A 23,087-nucleotide genomic window follows, 5' to 3' on the forward strand; every position below is an offset into this window, starting at 1 on the left:
AACCTGCTTGATTGTGCGGATTCCGATCTCATATTCATGGAGAGCATAATAACTACCGGTGAGACATGGGTTTGTGAGTTTGACATGCAATTAAGTTAACAATTATGGGAATGGAGATTGAAAAACGATCCGAAACCAAAAAACCACGCCAAAGTCGCTCAAAAATCAAGGTGATGCTCTAATTTTTTTCGATATTCGTGGTTTGGTACATCGTGAATTGTTCCGGAGAGACAGACGGTCAGTAAGGAGTTCTATTTAGGCATATTAAGGCGTTTGCATGAGAATATCCCTCGAAAAAGGTCGGAATTGTTGAAGAACATTTCATGGATTTAAAACGATGATAATGCAACATCGCATCGAGCCGCGATTGTGACCAAACGCAATGAATGTCATCTATCAACCACCGTATTCTTCGAATTTGGATCGGTGTGTTTTTTCTCTTTTTCTTGTTCCCCAAACTGAAATTGCCGCTCCGTGGAACCCTTTTTCAGGCGATCGAAGAGATAAAACAAAATCTTTTTGAAGGAGCTGAAGGCCATCCCAAAAAGTGCTTATGAAAAATGTTTCGAGCACTGGAAAAATCGTTGTCATAAGTGGATTACATCTGATGGGGATTACTTTGAAAGCGGCAAAATAAATATTGATGAATAGTTAAATATTTTGAGTTTTATTTATAATTTCTTGTCACAATGTATAACATAGAGAGATAGCAAACTTCTTAAATTATATTTCAGCATAGTCTCTAATATTAAATTTACTACATAACTTTGTTCACAAGTAAACATTTAACAAATGAGTTAAACTCAAAAATAACGAGCGGATTTGTGGCGAATAAATAGAACTGATGTGTGATTTGATTCGAATTCGAATTCGAACCTACGAAGTTAGCTTAGGTTTGGATTACTGAGCAGACAATTTGGATTAGACCCCAAAATAACATACACTGTTCTGTAAAGTCCATTATGAAGCCAGACAAAAGTTCCTGCAGTTGGATATTAACTCACGACAAAGCGTTTTGAACCCATCATATATCTATTTGGTGCTTTCTTTCCATTACAGCTGGATGTCTAAAGGAATGAAATCTGAGCTACATATATGTTTAAGCTTTGAACTGACAAAGGCGGAACATTAGAGAATGGACTATTGATATAATCTGATCAACCTGCTTGCTTGTTAAAACTCCTCCAAGCATTGGAATATGAACTTTGCTGAGAGCGAGAATAACTCACTAGACTGCTAGCGATTTTAGCTGAGCCCGAAGCAACGTTCAAATGAGCATTTGCCAACTGAGCTCACCTCAGGCCCAACCACCCAGCAGTGAACCGCAAGAAGCCATCAGAGTCTCCACCCGTTCCCAGTCTGCAGCTGGCGCCTGACTTGTTAAGTACGAAAACCATTCTAATTATGAAATAATTCGATGCCACAGATAAAGGTCCCTTCACTAGTCTTTAGCGTACGGCCAGCGATCTCAAAGCCAATGTCGCCTCCTACTATCTGAGTTGATAGTCATCACTCTGGATGAGACCTAAATATTTTCGAATAGGTTTTGTCATCATCTAATTATTAGGGATTTTTCAGATAATTTGTGACTTTTCGTAAGTCGTTTTGGACAGCCTGAGGGCGTCAAATACTTGATCAAAAATAAATAAGTAGATCTTTACAGTGTTTAACAAGATAATGCGATACAAGGCTGTATTGAAATAAATAATGTAACGTAGTCACATAGCCTTAACTGCTTTAAATTTGTATCGAATTTGGCTGTCAACTATAAAATCCACACAACTTAACCAGCAAAACATTTTACAGAATATGACAGTTGACAGAGACAAGGTTATATTTAAGATTAGAACGTGTAGATTTCAAAAAGTCTCCCGCTTATCATTACTGTCGCTTTAAGCTTACACCCTAAACTGAGCTCCTAACCATAATTAGACACATCATATATCAATGCAGACCTACATGGTTTCTTTTACTCACTTGTGATGGCTGCGTAGTGTCAATATCATTTAGCGGTATTTGCTTGTAGGCTGCATGTGACGATGACAACGATACCTTGGCCGCATCTGATGGTGCTGATGGCGATGGCGACGGCGTGTTCGATTGCCTTGAGCTAGTTGAGAACGCAGCTGAGTTGGGTGTTGTAGACACGGCGCCATCGGTTTGTGTGGGCAGAGTTGTGGCAGCCATTCTGGACGGCACCGCCACAGCGTCCACTAGTAATAATTAAACGGCGTTAAATAGTTGAACATAAAATTTTATGGCACGCATTAACTCACCTGGTGGCTTCGGCGGCAACTCGGGTGGCGTCTCGACGTTATTGCGGAATATGGCGCTATTCTCCGGTATATTCTGATACTTGGGTTGACTCTTTGGCGGCGGTGTGGGGGCTGTTGTCACGATTTGTACTTTTGGATATTGATTGTCGATGAGTAGGCGTGGCGCGGCGGCGGCTCTTTGCTGCAGCGGCCGAGATTCATTAGCACTGTACGTGTTGTTGTGTGGATGATCTTGAGCGTAACCGTTTAAGCCGAAAAATTTCGATTTAGCATCATTTAATGCGGCTTTCACCGCAGCTATACTCTGACTGGCTTCGTATAGTTCCGATTGCGAGTGTTGACTAAGCGGCCGCTGTGCCGGACTTGCATTCCTAGGCGCTGCCACCGTAGACGCCGCTGTCGTTGTTGACATGGCTGCTGGCGTTGCTGTGGCAATAGCTTTGATTGGCGCTGGAGCGGCAGCTAGTGCAGAAGCGGGCGCCGGAGTCGGGGCTGGCAATGTAATCGACGCGTTCGCTTGTATTAACCGCTGATTACTGCTGTTAGTGTAGTTGTTAGTGCTGTTGTTGCTATTCTGTGTTGGCAGCGTTGTGTTCGTTGCAAAATTTTGTGTTGTTGCTGTTGTTGTTGGTGCTTGGTCAGTGAAGTTTGACGCCACCGGTAGTGCGGCCGACTGCTGCACGTATTGCTGAGTCAAGCGCGGAAGCGTTTGTTGTTGTTGTTGCTGCTGCCGTTGGTGTGGTTGTTGTGACTGCTGATTTGTTAGTTGTTGGTTGTTGTCATTAAACTTGAATGCAATATCGGCGTAAATGGGTGAGCTAGTTGCTCTATTCGCTGCGGTGGTTCCGCCCGTTGTTGTTGCTGCTGCTGCTGCTGTTGCTCTGCGTGTTGGCAATGGCGATGCGGCTGGTGACGGCACTGTGTTGTTGCCTCTCTTCACGGCTTTCGGTGTGCTTGTGTGTATGCTGTTCGGCGTCGTTTTCAAATTGTCGTAGACACTCACCGGCCTGTCGTCATACACTTCCATAATGTCGCGACTGTATCGACTCGTATCGGCCCGTTTTGTCAGTTTCTCATTAAACTCCGTATATTATTTGTCTCTTCTTCTTCTCTCAGCTATTAATTCATATGTGTGTGCCTGTGTGAGTGTTGGTGTTCAGGTATGAATTTTATATGTAAGCTACTAATTAACTCAGCTCATTACCGCGCACTGAGCTATGAAGCCCAAAGCAATTGTCCGTACATATGTTTTTCACTCCAGTTGTATGTGTTTGTGTTGGTGTGTGTGTGTTAACACTGAAATGGGAAATAACTCAAAGCTATTAAACTGATTATATTTTTTAGCGCAATATGAATTATAGCAAATATTAAAATTGGTTTGTGAAAAGCACCGTAACATGAGGTCTCCAGCACGCTTCCACATTCATACTAAGCGGTATATAAAGTAGTAAATATATATATTTTTTTATCGACAAATTATTTGACTTAATGGCATGAGCCCAAATTATTTACGCCTCGATTGTGTAATTATAATTTATTAAACCATATAACTGTGACAAAATGTCAACATTAGGGTGTTCCTTCTTATAGAAAACATACATTAGGGTGGTTCTCAGAAAAAGTTATAATCCATTAAAATGTTCATGGAACAGTTAGATTTGCTGAACTTCTAATTTTCTATAATTGTTTAGATTGGGTGAGGTTAGTTGGTTGATCCCTCAGCATGGCATGGGATCACACTTAGATTGTTTTGTGAATCCAGACGAAAAAAAAATCTGTGGTTGAATATCAGCTATCGGCTAAATTTCCTGAATCTATCGTAAATCTGCTCAGGTGCATTATTTCTATTTCACTTTTACATATGTATGTCTAAAAGTATGACATCCGAAATTATTTACCTTGATCTAGCGAAAGCGGGATATTCGAGAAGGAACTGTGGAGATGAATCTATCCCATCGTCTCTAAAACCGCTGATACAGCTGGCATCGGGCAAGATTTAAAATCTCAATCGGACGATGACCAGTTAGAACTCCTATAACCCCTGAAAGGTGAATTTTGCTGAAGGCCAAAAGCACACTACACCTACTTTACTATTTAACCTGGGTCAGAAGGGTCCTGCGACTGCATAGCTGCTGATAGTTGATCAACACTTGCTGAGCTTAGACCCAACAGTTCACTAGTGAACCACAAGAAGCCAACGGAGCTCTTATCCGTTGCCATTCCGCAGTTATTGTGACACAAGTACCTGACTTAGTAAGTTCAATAGCCTTACTGAAATACGAGGCAACCAAACCAGTGTAATCATATAATGAATCGATGCTATTGATAAGGAGTCTGAACTTTTCTTCACTAGTTTTGAGCGCACTGTCTGCGAACTCCAGGCTAATATTTCTTCCATACTATCGAAATGGATAGTCATTACATACAGCGCTACGGAGCAGTAGATGTACAGCTACCTCTATGGCAGACATATCCTATAACTGCAGCTGATGGATAGTTCGCGACTATGAATTCCAATATGTAATTGTTTTAGAATGTATAGATTAGGCATGATATGTCATCTGATCAACTATGAGTCGGACTGCTCTTTTACACTGACGAAATTGAACTATCGAAAAAGTTAAAGAATCAGTGTTTGAAAATCTTTGTGTTTCGTTTCATCTCTGATGAATCGACTCAACCCAGTTTAGTTAAAGTTTTGGGTATACCAAAACTAGACCTGGACCAAAATACCTATATCTTGAGCAAAAACGACGTTGAGTAGATATCAAAATATAGCTGCGTGACAACGTACTTGAGAACCCTACAAATAAATGTATAATTACTGGTGATGAGATGAGAGTTTGTGAATATGACATCGAATCCTATCCTATCCTATTTAACGAATAGTGCTCCGAAACCGAGACCAACCGAAAAAAACACGACAAAGTTGATCAAGCATCACCGTAATGCTATTGGTTTTTCCACACGATCACACGGTCAATGAGGAATATTGCTTTAATTGCTCGTTTTGAGGTGTCTACGTGAAGCAATTCGTCAAAAATCACCGGATTTACATATGGCAGCGTTGCATTTTTTACAACGATATTGCGCTGTTCTTTTTTAGCATGCTTGTGACTAAATTTTTAGACAAACACGAAACAAGTGTCTTCGCTCTTCTACGAGATTACGTATTACTTTTTTCCGGGTCAAATTTGATCAGATGCTTATCCTACTACATTTTAGAAGCATAGAGCTTAGATTTCAAACTCTTCTACGAGATTACGTGTTACTTTTTTGTCAGTCCGGGTCAAATTTGATCAGATGCTCATCCTACTACATTTTAGAAGCATAGAGCTTAGATTTCAAACAAAATACGGAAAACGAGTGAAATTGTATGTATTTAAGATTTATTAAATGGTTTGAAATTTCAGTCATTCACTTCATTTTAACTGAGTTTTTTACCAACTATTAAGAAGTATTTTCTTTCTATAAACCCCTTTTACTACTATGTGGTTAATTCAACCCCTGCCCCTGATGATGTCCGAAAAATGCAGTGACATACTACCATGAACCAAAAATGCGAAGACTTTGTTCATAATTTTAAAATTCTTCATTTATTCTTCAAAATCTATGTCGTCCTCCTAAAAGTAATCTCCCTTGGCTCTTATACACTTGTGCCAACGTTTTTTCCAATCCTCGAAACAGTTGTTAAAGTCAATTTCCGGGTTCCGGTTTAGAACTCTGAATGGCTGATAAAATTAACATCAAAATCTTTAATATTTGGTTGATTCCATTTGGATTTATTTGTCAAAACTTCTGGTTCAAAGAGTCAACATGTCGTATGAGTAATCAAAGGTCAATAAAGAAACATATTTTTAATTCAAATATGTATATACACGATATGAAATAAGAATCCAAAATTCAATGCTTTAAGTTGCAGAGAGCGTTTTCAAAGTTTTTGAAGACTATACTGAACTTTAAAAAAAAATTCTCCATTAAAATTTCAGAATTGGCACAAACTTTAATTTACTCATATACATATTTTTGGTTCATTTGGTGGAATGTTAATAAAATTATATGTAAATTTTCCTGACACACATTCCAACATCAACAAATAATTGAAACAGTCTAAATTTGTATGCGAGAAAGTATTTATGATTTCGAATTTCAAAAATTTCAATTAATTATTTGGAACACACAAAATGTTTCCAGCATGTTGCACACAAAAATTACAAGTGAACGTGCACACAAACACATGTACTATGTAGAATATTATACGACTATGTATGTATATCGCCCCCATGTAATACGTGCCAGAAATGTTCCAGATCCAGTTTGTCGAAAAACGAACTTGATTTTTATTAAAAAATCAGCTTACACCAACAAAGCCAATAATTTATATGATTTTTAATTAATTCCGGCGGAAAGCTGTAGCAGCAAAAAAAAGTATATTTTTTACATAAACAAATTATATATTTGTGGCTTGCGCCTTTGTCAATACCATTACACCCAACAAAGACTGCATCAGGCCGACAGATTGGCGCGCGTTTCTTTCGCTGCCAACGAATTTGTAAACATTATCTAATTGTTTACCACAGAATCACAGAATCTATGATAGCGCCAAACGAAGGCACTCAATGTGTAAATACATACGTACATATATACCTATAAGGTGTATAAGTATATATAGACATATTGTATGGCGATGTAAGTGAATGCCCATTCACTTGTGGTTATGAAATGACCCTGTAGAGATTGAGAGGTGTAAAGGAAGTAGTTGTTGCTGGAAAATGGACATATTGTTTTACATTTTTTCCGATACTTTTCCCAAAGTAAATTTTCTGTAAAAAGAAGGTTCGTTGAAAAAGAGGTTCAGTGAAAGAGAAATAACAGGTCAATCGGGCCAGTCTGATAGAAAAAATAAGTACGATTTTTAGTTAGACCTAACCTTCAAAAGGCGCGTGTATAAATTTGACAGCTGTCGGATCATTACTTTGTGAATTATATCATTTTGAGTGAAGCAACTTTCGTTCTTGTGAATAAATGAATGAAAGAGAATTTCGCGAGTTGATAAAGCATTGCTTTTTGAATGGAAAAAAGACAGTGAAGTAAAAACTCAACTTGATGACGAATCTCCTGGCATTTCCCCATGAAAATCAATCTTCAAAGATTGGTATGCTAAGTTTAGATGTGATGAAATGAGCACCAAAGATGGTAATTCAGTGGATGCCTAAAAGAGGTTGTTACCGATGAAAACATCAGAAAAGTCCACAATATAATTTTGGATGACCGTAAAGTGAAGTTGTTCGAGACAGCAGGCACTACAAAGATATCAACTGAACATAAGATATATATGTTCATTCACCAATATTTGGTTATGAGGAAGCTCCTCCGTATAAAATGGGTGTCGCGTGAGCTCACTTTTGACTAAAAACAAGAAAAAGTTGATGATTCGGACCAATGTTTGGAGATGTTAAAGAATAATCAATCCGAGGCTTCGCATCGATGTGTGACAATGGATAAAACGTGACTCCATCATTTCACTCCGAAGTTCAATCGATAGTCAGACGAGTGGACTGTACACGACGAACCCTCTCGAAAGCGTGGAAAAACGCAACAGTCGGTTGAATAGGTTATGGCGTCTGTATTTTGGGATACGCATAGAATGATTTTTATTATCTATCTTGAAGATGAAAGGAGAGTATAGCGTTATTAGACCGTTTCCAGAAGGAAATCGTTGAAAAAGGAAGGAACATTTGAAGAAAAAGAAAGTGATGTTTTATCAAGACAATTCACCGTGTTAAAAGCAGTTAAAGCCATGGTAAGTCCATGAATTGGGTTCCGCGTTGTCTCCGCATCCAACGTATTCTCCAGATCTGGCTCCCAGCGACTATTTCCTGTTCTCAGATCTCAAAAGAATGCTCGCTGGAAAGAAATTTTCGTCGATTGAAAAGGGAATCATCGAAACTGACACCTATTTCGAAACAGAAGAGCAATCATACTACAAAAATGGTATCGAAAAGTTGAAGGGTTGCTGTAATCAACACAATAGCTCAAGAGGGGTATATTATGAATCATCTTCATTGTTTATAAATCCAGAAAACAAAAACGCTCTAGTAAAAGGGAAGTACGACGTTTAACCGTAAAAAAATGAACAAAGTGGTAGATATTTTTTTTAACTCAAAGACCCTGCCTTTGTTACAAAAACTCGCTTAAGATCGCTTGTAATATTGCTTGTCAAAATAACTGTAAAATTTTTTACGCCTCGCTGTTCCTACAGGCCACTTGGCGAACGCACCGAAAAGTGGCAAACAAATGTTGTTGTTTATTGTGCTAAAATTAAGTGGCACAAAACTGTTGCCATTTGTAAGCTCAGAAAAAAGAACGATAATGCTAAATGCTGAAAATTAGAGGAAAATGTAAATAGAAATTTATCTTTAGCGCTGTTTGAGTAGAAATGCGCATTCAAGCGGCTAGCTAGAGGCTGCTCACCAGTGTGAATGCTTTCGAATGAACTTGCTGACCTTAAAGCCTTTTTATATACTTATTTCAATATTTGATTTGAGTGCGTGAATCACACTTGAGAATTATTTTAAGCGTACGCCGATATAGAAAATCACCTTAAAGTGCGATAATTGGTCACACGACTTTAATTACTTTTATTTATTCAATTTTAACATTTTTTTTTGCGAACTTTTTTTTGTTGTTATGCAAGCAGATAATAAGCGAGAATGCTTAATGATCGATTGTGATTGATTTTTTTCACTGAATTTCAAATAGACACGTGCTTGTAGCCAAAGCGTAGGCAAGTGGGCTCAGATATTGGAGTCCGTGGGTTGAAATTCCTTTCATGCTGCTCAAATATACTTAGTATATTAGATACATTCTTTACATATTAGTTAGTCACGAAATAGACAAACAAGCCTATCAATAAATTATTTCCTTTTAGTAATGACATTGAAAATATTTTTTTAGAACTTTATTCGGGATTAACGAAAATAATTTAACATTAAGGTTACCCATTTGTCTCCTGCAGTTTTTCAGCCAAAAATATTTAGTTTCGTTGCAAGACTAGAAAGTTCCAATACATTTTTTCATTACACTGAAAAATTATATAAATACTTCCTATATATAAAATATATATCCACAAAATTAAAAAAATTTTCTACCAAGAACACCCTAATGTAGGCTCATATATATATTGAAGAACATTCAGGAAATTTATTTTGTTTATGCTCGCCATGAATGCCTCTGTTTTTGAACTTGGGCCTTGAATTTACGTCTGTCTGGCGGCCGCCAATGTGCTTGGTGAAAGTTATGCTGTCTGCAAGCTATTCTTTTCAACGTTTTACAAAAATATTTTAATTACAAATACCATTTGTTTGTTTGAACAGATGGCCAGAGATTAGTGTTTTTTTAAATGTATACAAAAATAATAATAATATCCCAAGCATTATGTGCTGCACGCTCTAATTCAATAAATTTATTTCGACTTTCTGAAAAATGTGCTTATGAGTTTAAAAAAGTCTCATTCTACAAAATATTAGAAAGAAAGAAGAGCATTCTCCTGTTAGAAGAGATATAGTATTTCAGTTAGATATAGGTAGTTGCGATCACGTTACGTTTGAGCATATTGCGAGGTATGTATGAACCTTGAGGACAGTCAAAGCTGATTTATAGATCAAAACAGAGAGCGGCAGAGACAGATGCTTACACATAATATTGTTCTTTATTATATGTATATTATGGGGTAAAGCTTTTATAAAATTAGAGAACAATTGGTTATACATTCAAAAGTAACATACGAAAATTTTGAAACGATATCTCAAATAGTTTTTGAGTTACAGCCTTCAAAAGTAAACCCGATCGCTCCAATCAGTTCCATCAAGTTATTTTAAGCGTCGTTTTTCTAAAAAGAATTTTTAAAATTAACTTGAGTAGTTAATATTACCAAGGAAGTCTATAGAGGTACTCCGCAAGGTATAGTGCTCTTCTATAGACAGTAGTGGTATATAAAATGCTAGAGAACTTGGACGGCAAAGTCCCTAAAATAGAGGCATATGCGGACAACATTACCATCTTAGTAATGGGTAGGTGTCTTCATACAATTAGCAGTATTATGATCACCACCCTCAATACAGTCCAGAATTGGGTACTGCAATCGGGTCTGGGGTTGAAATCGAAGAAAACGGATCTGCTTGTATAGCTTGTGTTTCTCTATGGCTGCTACCTTCTATAAATGGGCCACAATTCTCTCTCAAGGACCGCTCCAAGTACCCTGGGGTAGTCTTGTTGTGGAAGCACAACGTTGAAGACAGATTGAGAAAAGCTGGCAATGCTTTACATGCGTGTAAGTAGATACTCGGCAACACCAGGGGGCTCTCTCTCTCTCATGCACTGGTGCTACATAGCTATTATTAGGATACTCTACGATGCAGTAGTATGGCGGACAATCGTATTGAAATACACCAACGAAAGCCAATGGAAAGAGTTCAGAGGTTCGCTGCGCTGTACATAACGGGAGCTTTAAGAACAACTTTAACTGCGGCTCTTGAACTCGTACTAAACTTGCCACCTATAGAGCTCTTTGCTGAAAACTTCGCAGGCCACAAAAGCATCGAGGGGAATGAAATAGTGGACGAGATTTCCAAGAATGGTATACGACCAACATCCGAAAATGTGATCAACATTGGGAAACTCATGCAATGTCTGTACGACAATGTCTACGGAACCACGCTGCAACGAGCTACCAGGGTGCAAAACTGTAAAAGTCATGTGAAAAACGGAAAATTTTAAGTACACAAAATTCCTATTGGCACCCGATAGAAATGACTGTAGGAACATGATCGGAATACTAACTGGTTACTGCCTGGTGGCAACACACACCCGCAGAATGAGGCTGATAGATCGAGAAGACTGCAGGAAACGTCTAGACCACGGCACCAGGGAAACGATGGAGCATCTCTTGTGCACTTGGCCCGCATAGGCAAGACTACGCCGTGAGCATCTGGGGTCCTCACGGTATGACACACTGGAGGACTTATCAATAGTGGTGCCACAGAGTCTGTTAAAATTCACGTCAAGCGCAGGCAACCTAAAGAATGACTAAAAGGGGCAGTGGGAACGGATTTAACATAGCACAGTGAATTAAAAATAGTGGCGGCGTTGGCAAGAACTGTCATTGGAATAGCCAGAGCAAAGCAGGAAATGTATTCATTTAACTCCGGTTGGAGTGTAAGATCAATATTGGTTTCAGTAATTTGGGACTAGCTCAGGTTTCCTAGTTCGTTAGTAAGGCTGCTAACTTAGCCTTCGAACCTGCCATGAAAATATACATTTTTTTTAACGCGAATCAGACCCTGTTGTCGCTGTTTTAAAGCAGAAAAAAATCCTGATGTAATTTGGAGATATAGTGCCGGGTTGACGGTCTTTGGACGGCTTAAAATCCGGTCCGTTCCGGTTGCTAAGGCCCAACTGACTCGGGAACGGCAAGCCAGACACCTGCTGTAGCTGCCTCTGTCATGTGAACAAACGCTACGACCTCCCTCGCAAAAGTATTGTGTTATGTGGATTATTTTAGCTTCGGTACTCACCTTCCACCTTATCGACTTGGGAGGCTTTGTACTTGCTAAACTACCACAAGGCTTGTTCTCATGATCATTGTACTTACTGAGCCACCACAACGCGACGAGATAACAATCCTCCTCAAGGAGGTCGGGCAGAGTCGAGCTATAAAAGACTTAGATTTCCTTGTTGATTCCATTTGGCGTTCTCTTGTACAGCAAAAACAAATTCTCGAATAATAAAGGAGATTAATCAAGAGGAATGTCAATATTTTGAAGTAGAAATTATGAAATTGTGTGTTCTAATCAATTCAAAAACAAATTCCAGTATTATAGATCTAAGACACGAGAAAACCTTTCCAAAAAACAGAAAATTTTAAATTCAGTGGTATTGTTTTGAAATCATCATGCTTTCAAAAAGTGGAGCACACTATTTTTGAAAAAAAAATTGCTTCACCTGACCTAGATTGTGAGAATGAATTTGTGTCGGTCAGCTAGAAATCAGGTTCATACGAGTCAAATATTATCTGTAATCAATGTTTAGGCAATAAAAATAATTTTTTTTAATGCATTTTTTGTTATCATTTTTCGTTGTCAATAAGTGCATGAACTTAAAAAAATTAATTTCAAACTATTTGTAATAAAATTTTCTTAAAAAAATTAAATTTCACACTTTTTCTTAAAAAAATTGTCCAAAACTATTTTGCTTTATTCTTTGCGGTTTTCATTGCGCCATTTCACCAAACTCTAATCACAAGTGTGTATTTTTACTAAGTATTAGTTTAGCTCTTGACTTTTTCAGGAAATGTTGACATTCATTTAAGACGGCAACTTGTAACTACCAAAAAAGTTCGACCATTCATTCGCGGCTGCGGCGCTCACAAAATATTCAAGAGCAATTTTTTAAAAAGTCTATCATAAATTTGAAAATAATTGTGGGCGGTCAAATTAATGTCCGCAATTTAAATCTTCAACGCAATTGAATGACCTCGGCAACCGGTGCGCACACACCAACACATACATAAATACTTGCATGCAATTATGGAGCTTTATTTGGCCACGCAAAAGCAACAGCAAAAGTGTACGCCCAAACACGGCTCCGAATGACAAAACACTTCAAGCCAAAGAAAAAATAATAAAAAGTGAATAAGAAAGATCACAAAAGTCAATGGGAAAATCACAACAAACACTGACCACTTGCAAGTGCTAACGGGCCAAGCGCTTCCCACTTCATCAAACGCGCGTTTGGCGCTTATGACGGACTCGTGCACATATACATATGCGTATGTACATCTTTATGTGCACTTGGCTGCGTGTGGGCACACTTCCTATAATTTCATGAGACTTTAGACATAAACGCTTGTAAGTAGCTATATAAAAGCTAAAAATATGTATGTATATACTCTTGTATGTATGTTTGTATATATGCATTCTCAGCTGTGCGTTCAAATGCCGGATTTGTGCGGCCTATCGCGCTAAGACTATAGGCTTAGCTTAGCTTGTGCACGGCGGAAGTTAATCATGAAATAAATTTTCAGCTTTTGGCATGAGCTGCACACACCCGATAGTATTATATACAAAGGCAGTCATAATTTATGGTTAATGCATTCATTTCACAATGCGCTTTTATAAGCTTTGATTTACCGTTTTAATTTTCGCAAGTAGAAAGCAACAGTTGAGCGTGGTTTCACAGGCAGTGATTTTTTCTTTCCACCTACTTGAAAATTTTTGACTTCGTAACTGTTTCCTGAGCTAAAATGTGTAATTTAAGTGTGCAAAGGAAGTTTACTGATGGAGGAAAGAGAGAGAGAGAGAGAGAGAGAGAGAGCAAAAGATGGTGAGAGCGCTAAGTGCTATAGCTATAGATTGTCAAAATTTCTTTAAATTTAAATTAAATTCTGATTTTAACGGGTGACCCAAGTAAAGGTACTTTTTTCAATAGCCTTTTACGTCGAGATCTTAAATTGAAAGCGTACAAAATACAGCTCGTGCAAGAACTGAAGCCGCTCAACCTTCCTGGGGGGTCTTGAAAAGTTCCAAGAAGATCCGACGTTTTCGGGCCAAATTTTGTTCAACGATGAGGCCCATTTTTGGCTCAATTGCTATGTAAACAAGCAAAATTGCCGCATTTGTGCCGAAGAGCAACCTGAAGAGATTCAACAGCTGTCATTTCATCTACAAAAGGCAACGCCTTAAGTCCTAAGCTGTCACAAGTCAGTAGAAGTGTAATCACTACATCTTCATTAGATTGTAAATTGAGACTGGCTGTTGTTATAGGTTTAGAAAATAATACTAAAGTAGTTTCGAGAAATAGTGCTGAGTTGACAGTTCTTGGACGGATAAAAATCCGGGTCCGTTCCGATTACTTAGACCCTTCAGTTGTGGGAACGGTTTGCGAGTGGTCAGCTTGGCCGATTTAGTCAGCCAGTGCTGGAAATACTGTAGTAACAGCAAGAACTGTGTCAACATTACCAAGGGTATCTACAAGAGATAGTCTACGTCAAGAGAGATTTTACAACTCTCATTTAGCACAAAAACTCAGATTTTTTATTGAAGGGTAGGATATAAAAATCTATGGCTTAATTCAGTAATTTTTCCTGAATATGTGCTAGTTTACAGTTATTTTGCGACTGTGATGTTAAAGGCTGTTTCTTGCTAAATTTGGATTGCTAAAACCGAAAATAATAGCAAAAATTTCCTTACACATGGGATTTCTTGTGTTGTAGTCAAGGGGTGTGGGGTCAAACCACCATCATTTACTGAATTAGTGAAAAAAGCTGTATGTGTCGGAAAAGTTTTGAATTTTTCCTTCAGATTTGTTAAGTAGTTTCAGCTATAGTTCACCAGCAAGAATCTGTTACATTCTGATATATTGTATAGTATATATATTTTTCAAAGCAGCACCTGTTTGAAACTATTTCATTATATGTATCTTGGAGAGTCAGACTTTCATAGAAAACATTTTATAATACAGACTCGTACTCTTAAATAATTTGTTTTTATTTTTCTTTTTTAAAAAAATTTTGTGTTTTTTGTATAAAATCACTCAAACGTGTAGTATTTACATTCATTTTCTAATTAGAAATATTTTTTTGTGAATTCTGTTGCAACCCTACCGAAAATACATATAAGTTTACATTTTCTGCCCTAAAACTGAAAAATTTTAGTATTCTGATATGATTGTACTAAAAGAGTTTATATGTATATTACAAGTGTTAAAATGATTAGCAACCCTGTTTACTTTTTAAAATTCCAAAATAACAAATAATGTCACATATTACATAATTGGCTTCAAAAACTGCACGGATTTTCATATTTTCACAAAAAATTATTTAAAATTATTTTATTTTGTGTTTTAAAATATTTTTAATTACAAATTTAAAAAAATATGGTAATCATAATTTTTGAAAGTGAAAAGTAAGTTTTAGATGTCGCTGGAAAAGAAAAATATTTTTATTTTTATCTGTTTTGTAATAATGCAAACATATACATGTGGCAACCCCGTTTACTTTTTTAAAATCGAAAATAACTTAACATTCATTATGACAAAAAAAGCGCCAAGAAATTGTAATTAAAATCCAGATAAATGATATTTAAAAAAAAAATTATTTTACGGACTTTCATATTTTCACAAAATTTATTAAAAAATATTTTAGTTACAAATTTAAAAATAAATGGCAACCTTGTTTAATTAATAAAATTGAATTTAGATTCCGCTAGAAGAAATAAAAATAATTATTATTCTTATCTATTTTTTAATACTTTTAATAATTTAAACATATATTATAAGTATGGCAACTCTGTTTAATTTTATAAGTAACAAAATATCTTCACAAATCTTGTAATCGACTGCCAAAATGTAGGTAGTTTTTATTCTAACACTAATAGAAAAATTTTAATTGTTAACATATTGTTGTGTGGCAACACTGCTCAGCTTTTATTTTTTACTTTATAATACAATTGTTCATCTATTGTAACCGAAGTTTTGAAACTCAACAGAGAAAAAAATATATTTTATCAGAAATATGAAAAATATGGCAACCCGGTTTAATTTTAGAAATTCGAAAATACTTAATAGACTCTAGATTCCGCTAGAAAAAAAGTTTTAATATTCTTATAAATTTAAAAATATTTTTAATAATGTAAGCACATATGGCAACCCTGCTTAATTTTTGAAATATCAAAATACCTTCAGAAATATTGTGTTCGGCACCCAAAAATAGTAAATTTTAATACTAGCACTTAATTTTAATAGAAATAATAATAGATATGAAATATGGCAACCCTATTTGATTTTTAATTGCGAAAATATCTTCATATATTCTAGATTCCGCTAGAAGTAAAAAAGTCTTAATATTTTCATCCATTTTAAAATATGTCTACTAATGTGAGCTTATATGGCAACCCTGTTTAATTTATTAAGTATCAAAATATCTTCACATATATTGTAATCGGCTCCCGAAATGTAGGAAAATTTAATACTAAAATTTAATCTTAATAGAAATAATTTTAATTGTAAATATCTAGTTATGTGGCAACACTGTTTAATTTTAACGACTAAAAGTATTTTAATTTTTTAAATTTTAGTTATAGTCGTCTATAATAATTAAAAAAATATAGTTGAAACTATATTGTCAACTTCTCTTTGAAGCTCAACAATGAGATCCAGAAGCGAAATCACAAAAACTACAATTATTTACCAATTTTTTATTAAAAAGAACGTCAGTTTTAAATATTTCGAACAACAATTTCGAAAACAGGAACAAAAGTTTCCAACACCGCCGCTAAATACTTAAAAAACACCAACCGATTTCAGTGTTGCTTGTTTAAAGTTTTATTTTTAGTTGTTGTTGCTATTTCTTTAATTTTTTTGTTGCATTGCCATATTGGTCCAATGCGTAATGTGCTTGTATGCTACATAAACGCCTACACGAAAATTCAATTTTATGTTCAATTCAAGCATTTATGATGGACCGGCGAGACCGCGACCACAAGCGGACAGCCCGTGTGCATTCAACCTCGAATTGGCTTTGGCCAAAACGGACAACAAACAAATTTAGTAGTTGCACGCAAAAAATGAAGTAGTAAAATACGTTTGTGAAATAAAAAATGTTAGTGATTGTGACAGCAGTTGGCTGCTTTGTTTGGATTTTCAACGCCACTTCCCACAACAAAGCGACAGGCCGATGGGGTGCACAGTGGCAGGAGAGTGGTGGATTTTGAATTAAAAATACATCTAAATATAAACATATGCTGAACCCGGAGCTATCTTGGTAACCGAATACTTCTGTATCAGACGAGAGAGGGATCACGACAAATTGAAGTTGCGTCAGGTGTTGCACTTGGGTCCATTTTAAGCCCAGACCTGTGGAACATTAGATTTGATGGAGTATAAAAACTTGAAATGACAGACGAATCATATTTAATCGGCTACCCGGATGACAAGGCAACAGTAATCACAAGCCGAGACACAGAGGAAGCCCGAAGAAAGCTGAATCAGGTCATGTTTCGGATGCAAACACGGTTTGACTTATGTAAATGGTGAAAATCACCTCCTATCTTAGCAGACTAATAGCCAATTTAGAAGGGCCCACACAAGAAATATAAAGCTCTTAATGTTAGAGATTCCCAAATACCTTTTCCTTATCATTTCTTCGTAATCAACTGTTCAACTTTTCAAGTGTCTCTCCTTGTCTCTCAATTTTTTTTTGATTTTTGAAGTTTTTACTAAACACCTTCCATAAACGCCCCACTGTACTGCCGCTGGGAATGCGATACTTTTGTTTTGTTTATTAATTCACCTATCAGATTTATGTACAAACAAGACTTGAAAGAGAAGTTTGTTTATACATTAATACCATAATAGTAAAATCGTTGGAGTTGTAGTCGCGGCGCTGGCAATCTTGGCATTAATGGGTTTACAAAGAGTCATCATCAACACACTCACCTATGGCTTAAATTCATAAAAGTATGTGCCACCCACCCAAAGTCCGTGGTGCGACTAAATAACCGGCTTTTGTGTTATTCAAGGCGCCAAAGCGAATGACTACGGATTTCTCAAGCTTGGCTGAAGTAAATTTTTTGTTGATATGTATGGAAAAATATATTTACAAGAGCACATGTGATACACAATAGATATCCATACATATGTACATGCAGTTATAAATTTTGGTACTAAATTTATAATTCTTTTTATGTTAGATTAGAGTGTACTTATTAATGAAGGTTCTCAATTTTTTGGCACTGGAATGGGAAGGTTTGGTGGCAGATTTCAAGTTTTACATTTGTTGTGACCGAGCGTAGCTTTTTCTGGATTAAATGGCAGCTCTTGAATCGTTTCAGGTTGCTCTTTGTCTCAAACGCGGTATTTCTGCTCTTTTACATACCCGTTGAGCCAGAAATGGGTCTTATGCAGAACAAAATTTGGCTCCAAAACGTCGGATCTTCTAGGAACTTTTCAAGAGCCCATAGAGCGAAGCAATGTCGCTTGGGAAGGTCAAGCGGCTTCAGTTCTTGCACAAGCTGTATTTTGTATGCTTTCAATTTAAGATCTCGACGTAAAAAGCGCCCAGTCCTTTCATAAGGCGGTCCGAGTTGCTGCGAACGGCGCCGAATCGACTCTCCACGGTCTTTGTGTACACTTTCAGCTACGGGTACTATCGTCAGATGGCATATCAGGAAGGAAGCGGGAGCAAAATATATAACTCGACCTTTCGGAAGCATTTCCGTTTTAAACATGGCACTTGTAAAAGGACTCATAATATATTGCATTTGAGACTTTGAATTCTTGTTGAAATATAGAATAAACCTTCTGCATTGTAATATAGCCTACTCAGAGAATTTTTATGTATCTAGATAATGTATAAATCAAACGGAGACAATTTTTCAACAGTTAAAAGATGGAATTATGTAAGAATTCTGGTTATTCATATAGAGCACTTAGCTGAAAGAAACTTCAGACCTTAAGAAAATGGGCCTCGACCCTCTGCTTCACATTCTCAGCACAGAAAGTGGACAAAACTAACCGCTGAGGCAGGAATACAACTTGTGTCACTGAAGATTATCTATATAAGGCGGAGGAGGAAAGAGAAAAATTCAATAAAAGCATTTGATTTCGATTGGCGGTTCATTTGTTTGGCACCTATATGCTAGGGTGATCCGATCTGAAAAATTTCTTCGGATATTGCACAGTTGCCTTAAATAATAGTTTGCGCCAAATCTCTTGACGAGATACCTTTACGAGTTTAACAAAAGTTTTCCACACAAGACTTAGATTTTTATCGTTCAGCTTGTTTGACAGCTATAGGCTATAGTGGTACGATATCGGCAGTTCCGAAAAGGTAGCAGTTTCTTGAGAAATAAAAAACATGTGCAAAATTACAGATCGATATCTCAAAATATGAAGGATACACAGACAAATATAACGAAGTCGACTCAGCTCGTCGTGTTGATCAATTATACATACTATATACATTATAGAGCCTCTGACGTTTCCTCCACGGTGATGAAAGATGAAAATTCACATAATTTTATTTCTCTTAATTCCGACTAGCTTTTCCTAAATTATAAAATTAATCATCCTACCATCTGACAGTTCACAATTTTGAATCATTATAAATAAGCTGCCATTTCATACTATTCAAATTGTTTTTCTACAATAATTTGTACGAAAAAATTAATATGGCAACAACGTTCGCGCTCTTGAAACTATTGATCGCTGATCTTGTCAGATCAACAGCGCTCACTTATTAAAACACGCATACAGCTTACGTTATTGGAAAGCGCCAGAGCGCGCTAAATTCCAAATATTTCCCATGCGCAGCTGTCAATGTTTCTAGCTTTTCAAATGTGTTTTGATGCCAGCAAGCCATGCTCAGCCTTTATCTTAAGCGCTCAATCGGAAGAGAGCGCCAACTACCACTATTCGTAACGTTTGCTACAACAATGTCGTTCACTCAACGCCGTTTTCTTCGCTTTTGCTGATGAATACATTTCGAGAATTGAGCGGCGCTTCGAACTTTGTTATTGTCGGCATTCGAAGCGTCTTACCTGTCTAAGCAAAGGTGTGTGTAGGCTACACATTGACATATATACATATGTTTGTCGCCGGTATTTTACATAAATTCTTGGCTTGACTTGATGGCTTCGTGTTGTTATGCCAAAGTGCTTTTCGACTATTTTAAGCTGCGCGCTTGTAGATATTGGCAAATAAAGGCTTAGAAATGTCAGTACTCCTGTCAATTGGATATGTATGTAAAATCCATATATATGTATGTAGATATATGTGTAAATAAACGGGTATGACCCAAAAACAGCAAGAGAACTTTTCGCAATTAACTGTGTAAAACGATACTGCTTCGTTTTGCAACATTGTTGTTGTTGATTTTAAATGCATTTTTGACGTTTTTGTAAAACGTGCTAAATGATGACTGACACTATTCAGTCACACTAGTGACTCATGTCTAAGTCAAGTATTAGCTGAAGTTTAGCGCATACAAGGCATTCCGGCTGTTTAGCGACCTTGTGTTGGCGACTACCTGTGGCGTCAGACCCCCATAACTGTTTTTGAGTTTTTAACTCACTATCGGTTAAATAAAAATAGCAACGGGATATCAAACTGTATTAGAAAAGAGAAAAAATATAAATAATTTCATTATTTTTATAATGATGAATTATTCAGATGTTTTTATATATGAGAAAATATTGATCATAAACCCATGACGTTTTAAATCATTGATCAAAATCATGCCTGGGCTTGCCAATGAAGTCATGAATCAATAGCATTGCATTTTGTAGGGGTATATTAGTAGTAGTAGCAGTTCAGTTCACCAACCAAGTATTTAATGAAATGGACATCTTCGTGCTCTCAATGATATTATTCGAAAGAATTTGACTTTTTCTTAATACATATCAAAATATGATCTATAAAAACCGGACCAAGATTACTCGTTCACTTCTTTATTTTAGTGGTCAAAGCGGTTCTTACGACAGAAAATGTTTTGTAAAGTTTGTTCGGTTCATTGCTCGCTAAAGCATGGTGACTGAAGATGACTAGTATCATTGTCAGTATCGGTCCAGAACGTGAAAAATTCATAATCCAGTTGGTGAAAATCCATAATTTTGAATCTATTAGCTAGAAAAATAAGGATTTGGATGCCGGCTCGAAGAAATACCCGTTCTATGAAGAATTAAGCTATTTTCGAATTCATATGCTTTCCTCATTTCTTTCACACTTATTTATTTCAATGATGGAGTAGAAACTTATCTATTCAGGAAAATATTTCCTTTCGTTTCCTATTTTTAAGAAAGAGATTTTTTAAAGGAAATTTTGGACTTATACCCCTGTAACCAATATTTTTAAGTTATTAATTGTAACGCTAAATTCGTCTTCGATGTTATATATGAGGATCTGAGTTTTTGAATAATTTGGAATATATCTAAATATTTCGATTAATTGGTGTTATATGAATAAATTTTTTTAAATAATTGTGAAATATGTAATTTAGTTGTATTCTACGTTATATGGATCTCAATTTTCTTTAAATTTTTAAATATATCGATATATCAAAATTATATAGCTGAAATCCTTAAATGATTTCATAATAAACCGATAAATTTTAATTATAAATCATATAAACCAACTTTTTTATTATGAGACATATCGATACATTTTTGATCTTGAAATATATCGATTAGCTTGCCATTTAATTTTTTACATTTGTAATTGTATTGACCAACTTTTTTTTTAAATATTTTTAAACTAAACTGATGCATTTTTTTATAAATTGTTCAAATATTTCGATAAATTTTTGCTTTAAATTGTGTGGATCAAAGTTTTTTAACAATTTTTAAATTTATCTATAAATTTTATCGAATATAATTTTTAACTTTATCGATAAATTTCATCGAATATAATTTTTAAATTTATCGATTAATTTTATCGAATATAATTTTTTAAATTTATCGATTAATTTTAATCGCAAATTATATGTACAACTATTTTAAGATAACTTTGAATATATACATATATTATATAAACCATATATATGTATATATACATATGTATATATATGGTTTATCGATTAATTTTTTTTCCTAAGTTATATTAATCAAATTTTTTACATAATTTTTAGTTATGGGTTAATTTATATTCTAATTGTAAAGACCAAATTTTTTAAAAATGTTTTGAAATATATTGATAATTTTTTTTCTAAATTAGGTAATTTTTTTTTAATAAATCGATTCATTTTTGTTCTAAATTACATGGAAAATTTTTTTTTATATAATTTTGAAATGTATCGATTAATTTTTGATTTAAATTATTTGAACTAAATTTTTATAAAAAATATTCAAATATAGGCTTGCTACATAAAACACTTGAAATAGTTGCAAATCAAAACTAACTGGACATGTTTACCTTTCAAGAATTACTGCAACTGCTTTCCCTCACTCGCTCAACAAATATGTACATTTCACCTGACCTTTACGATTTGTAGAGCTTGAAAGTCAATTTACACCACCAGAAGCGTTTATTTAACCGATTCGGCATAAAATCTCAACGCTGATTAATGGAAAGTCTAAAGCGATTCCCGGTAGTTGGCAGATAATTACTAATTTCCTACATTTTAACAGTTTTTACACAATTCGGAATTTCACTTAGTCGTTTACACTTGTATGTATGTATGTGCGGTTGCATAGCCGACAGCAGCATTTTAGAAAGAGGAATACCGTTACATGATTATAGTAGCTAACTAAGCATGCATCACACCATGACGTGGAAATATTTCGGCTGGCATGCTAAGAGCTAAAAGCGATTTTCTACAAATTCTACCCACAAACACATACAACCACAGACACACACAAACACACACTCGTGAGCATAAAAATGTCGGTTTAGATGCTTATTTTATTGTTCGAAATTGCATTTGGTGAAAACTTTTCAACTTCACGCATCGAATGCATTAACTGGCGCACGTCCGTCCGTCCGGCCGCCTGACTTGCGGCGCGTCCATGTGGCTGACGTTTGTGCAGCGACGCAACAGATCATTAAAGCTTGTAGTTATGCTATGTATGTGGTTGTGTATGTATGTATATGTATATATGGTATATATATATATGTTTGTGTGTGTGTATGTGTGAAACATATGTTCACAAAAAGAATATACACATAAATCAAAAATACAACTGAGCGCAAAATAGCAACAACAAAGAGCTGGCAGTAAAATCACCATAAGAAAACCACATAAAATATTGTTTTGTATACATA

At 35.7% G+C, this 23,087-nt stretch overlaps 1 protein-coding gene across 5 annotated transcripts in view; it reads right to left on the bottom strand.

Annotated features, from left to right (window-relative positions):
• LOC126760452 (uncharacterized) overlaps positions 1-23,087 on the bottom strand; it is a 45,614-nt gene that overhangs the window by 12,423 nt on the left and 10,104 nt on the right. For 2 of the 5 annotated variants that reach the window (XM_050476094.1, XM_050476090.1), the window contains exons 2-3: positions 2,277-3,572; positions 1,978-2,213 (exon numbers count right to left, since the gene is read on the bottom strand). In XM_050476094.1, the coding sequence (XP_050332051.1) occupies positions 1,978-2,213; positions 2,277-3,303 (1,263 nt within the window). In that variant the 5' untranslated portion in view covers positions 3,304-3,572. Of the gene's footprint in view, positions 1-1,977; positions 2,214-2,276; positions 3,596-22,238; positions 22,440-23,087 lie in introns of those variants that run through there. The other 3 variants (XM_050476093.1, XM_050476091.1, XM_050476092.1) reach the window with 3 other exon arrangements.

The sequence above is a fragment of the Bactrocera neohumeralis genome, chromosome 5, assembly GCF_024586455.1.
Source record: "Bactrocera neohumeralis isolate Rockhampton chromosome 5, APGP_CSIRO_Bneo_wtdbg2-racon-allhic-juicebox.fasta_v2, whole genome shotgun sequence".
Classification (NCBI taxonomy): Eukaryota; Metazoa; Arthropoda; class Insecta; order Diptera; family Tephritidae; genus Bactrocera; species Bactrocera neohumeralis.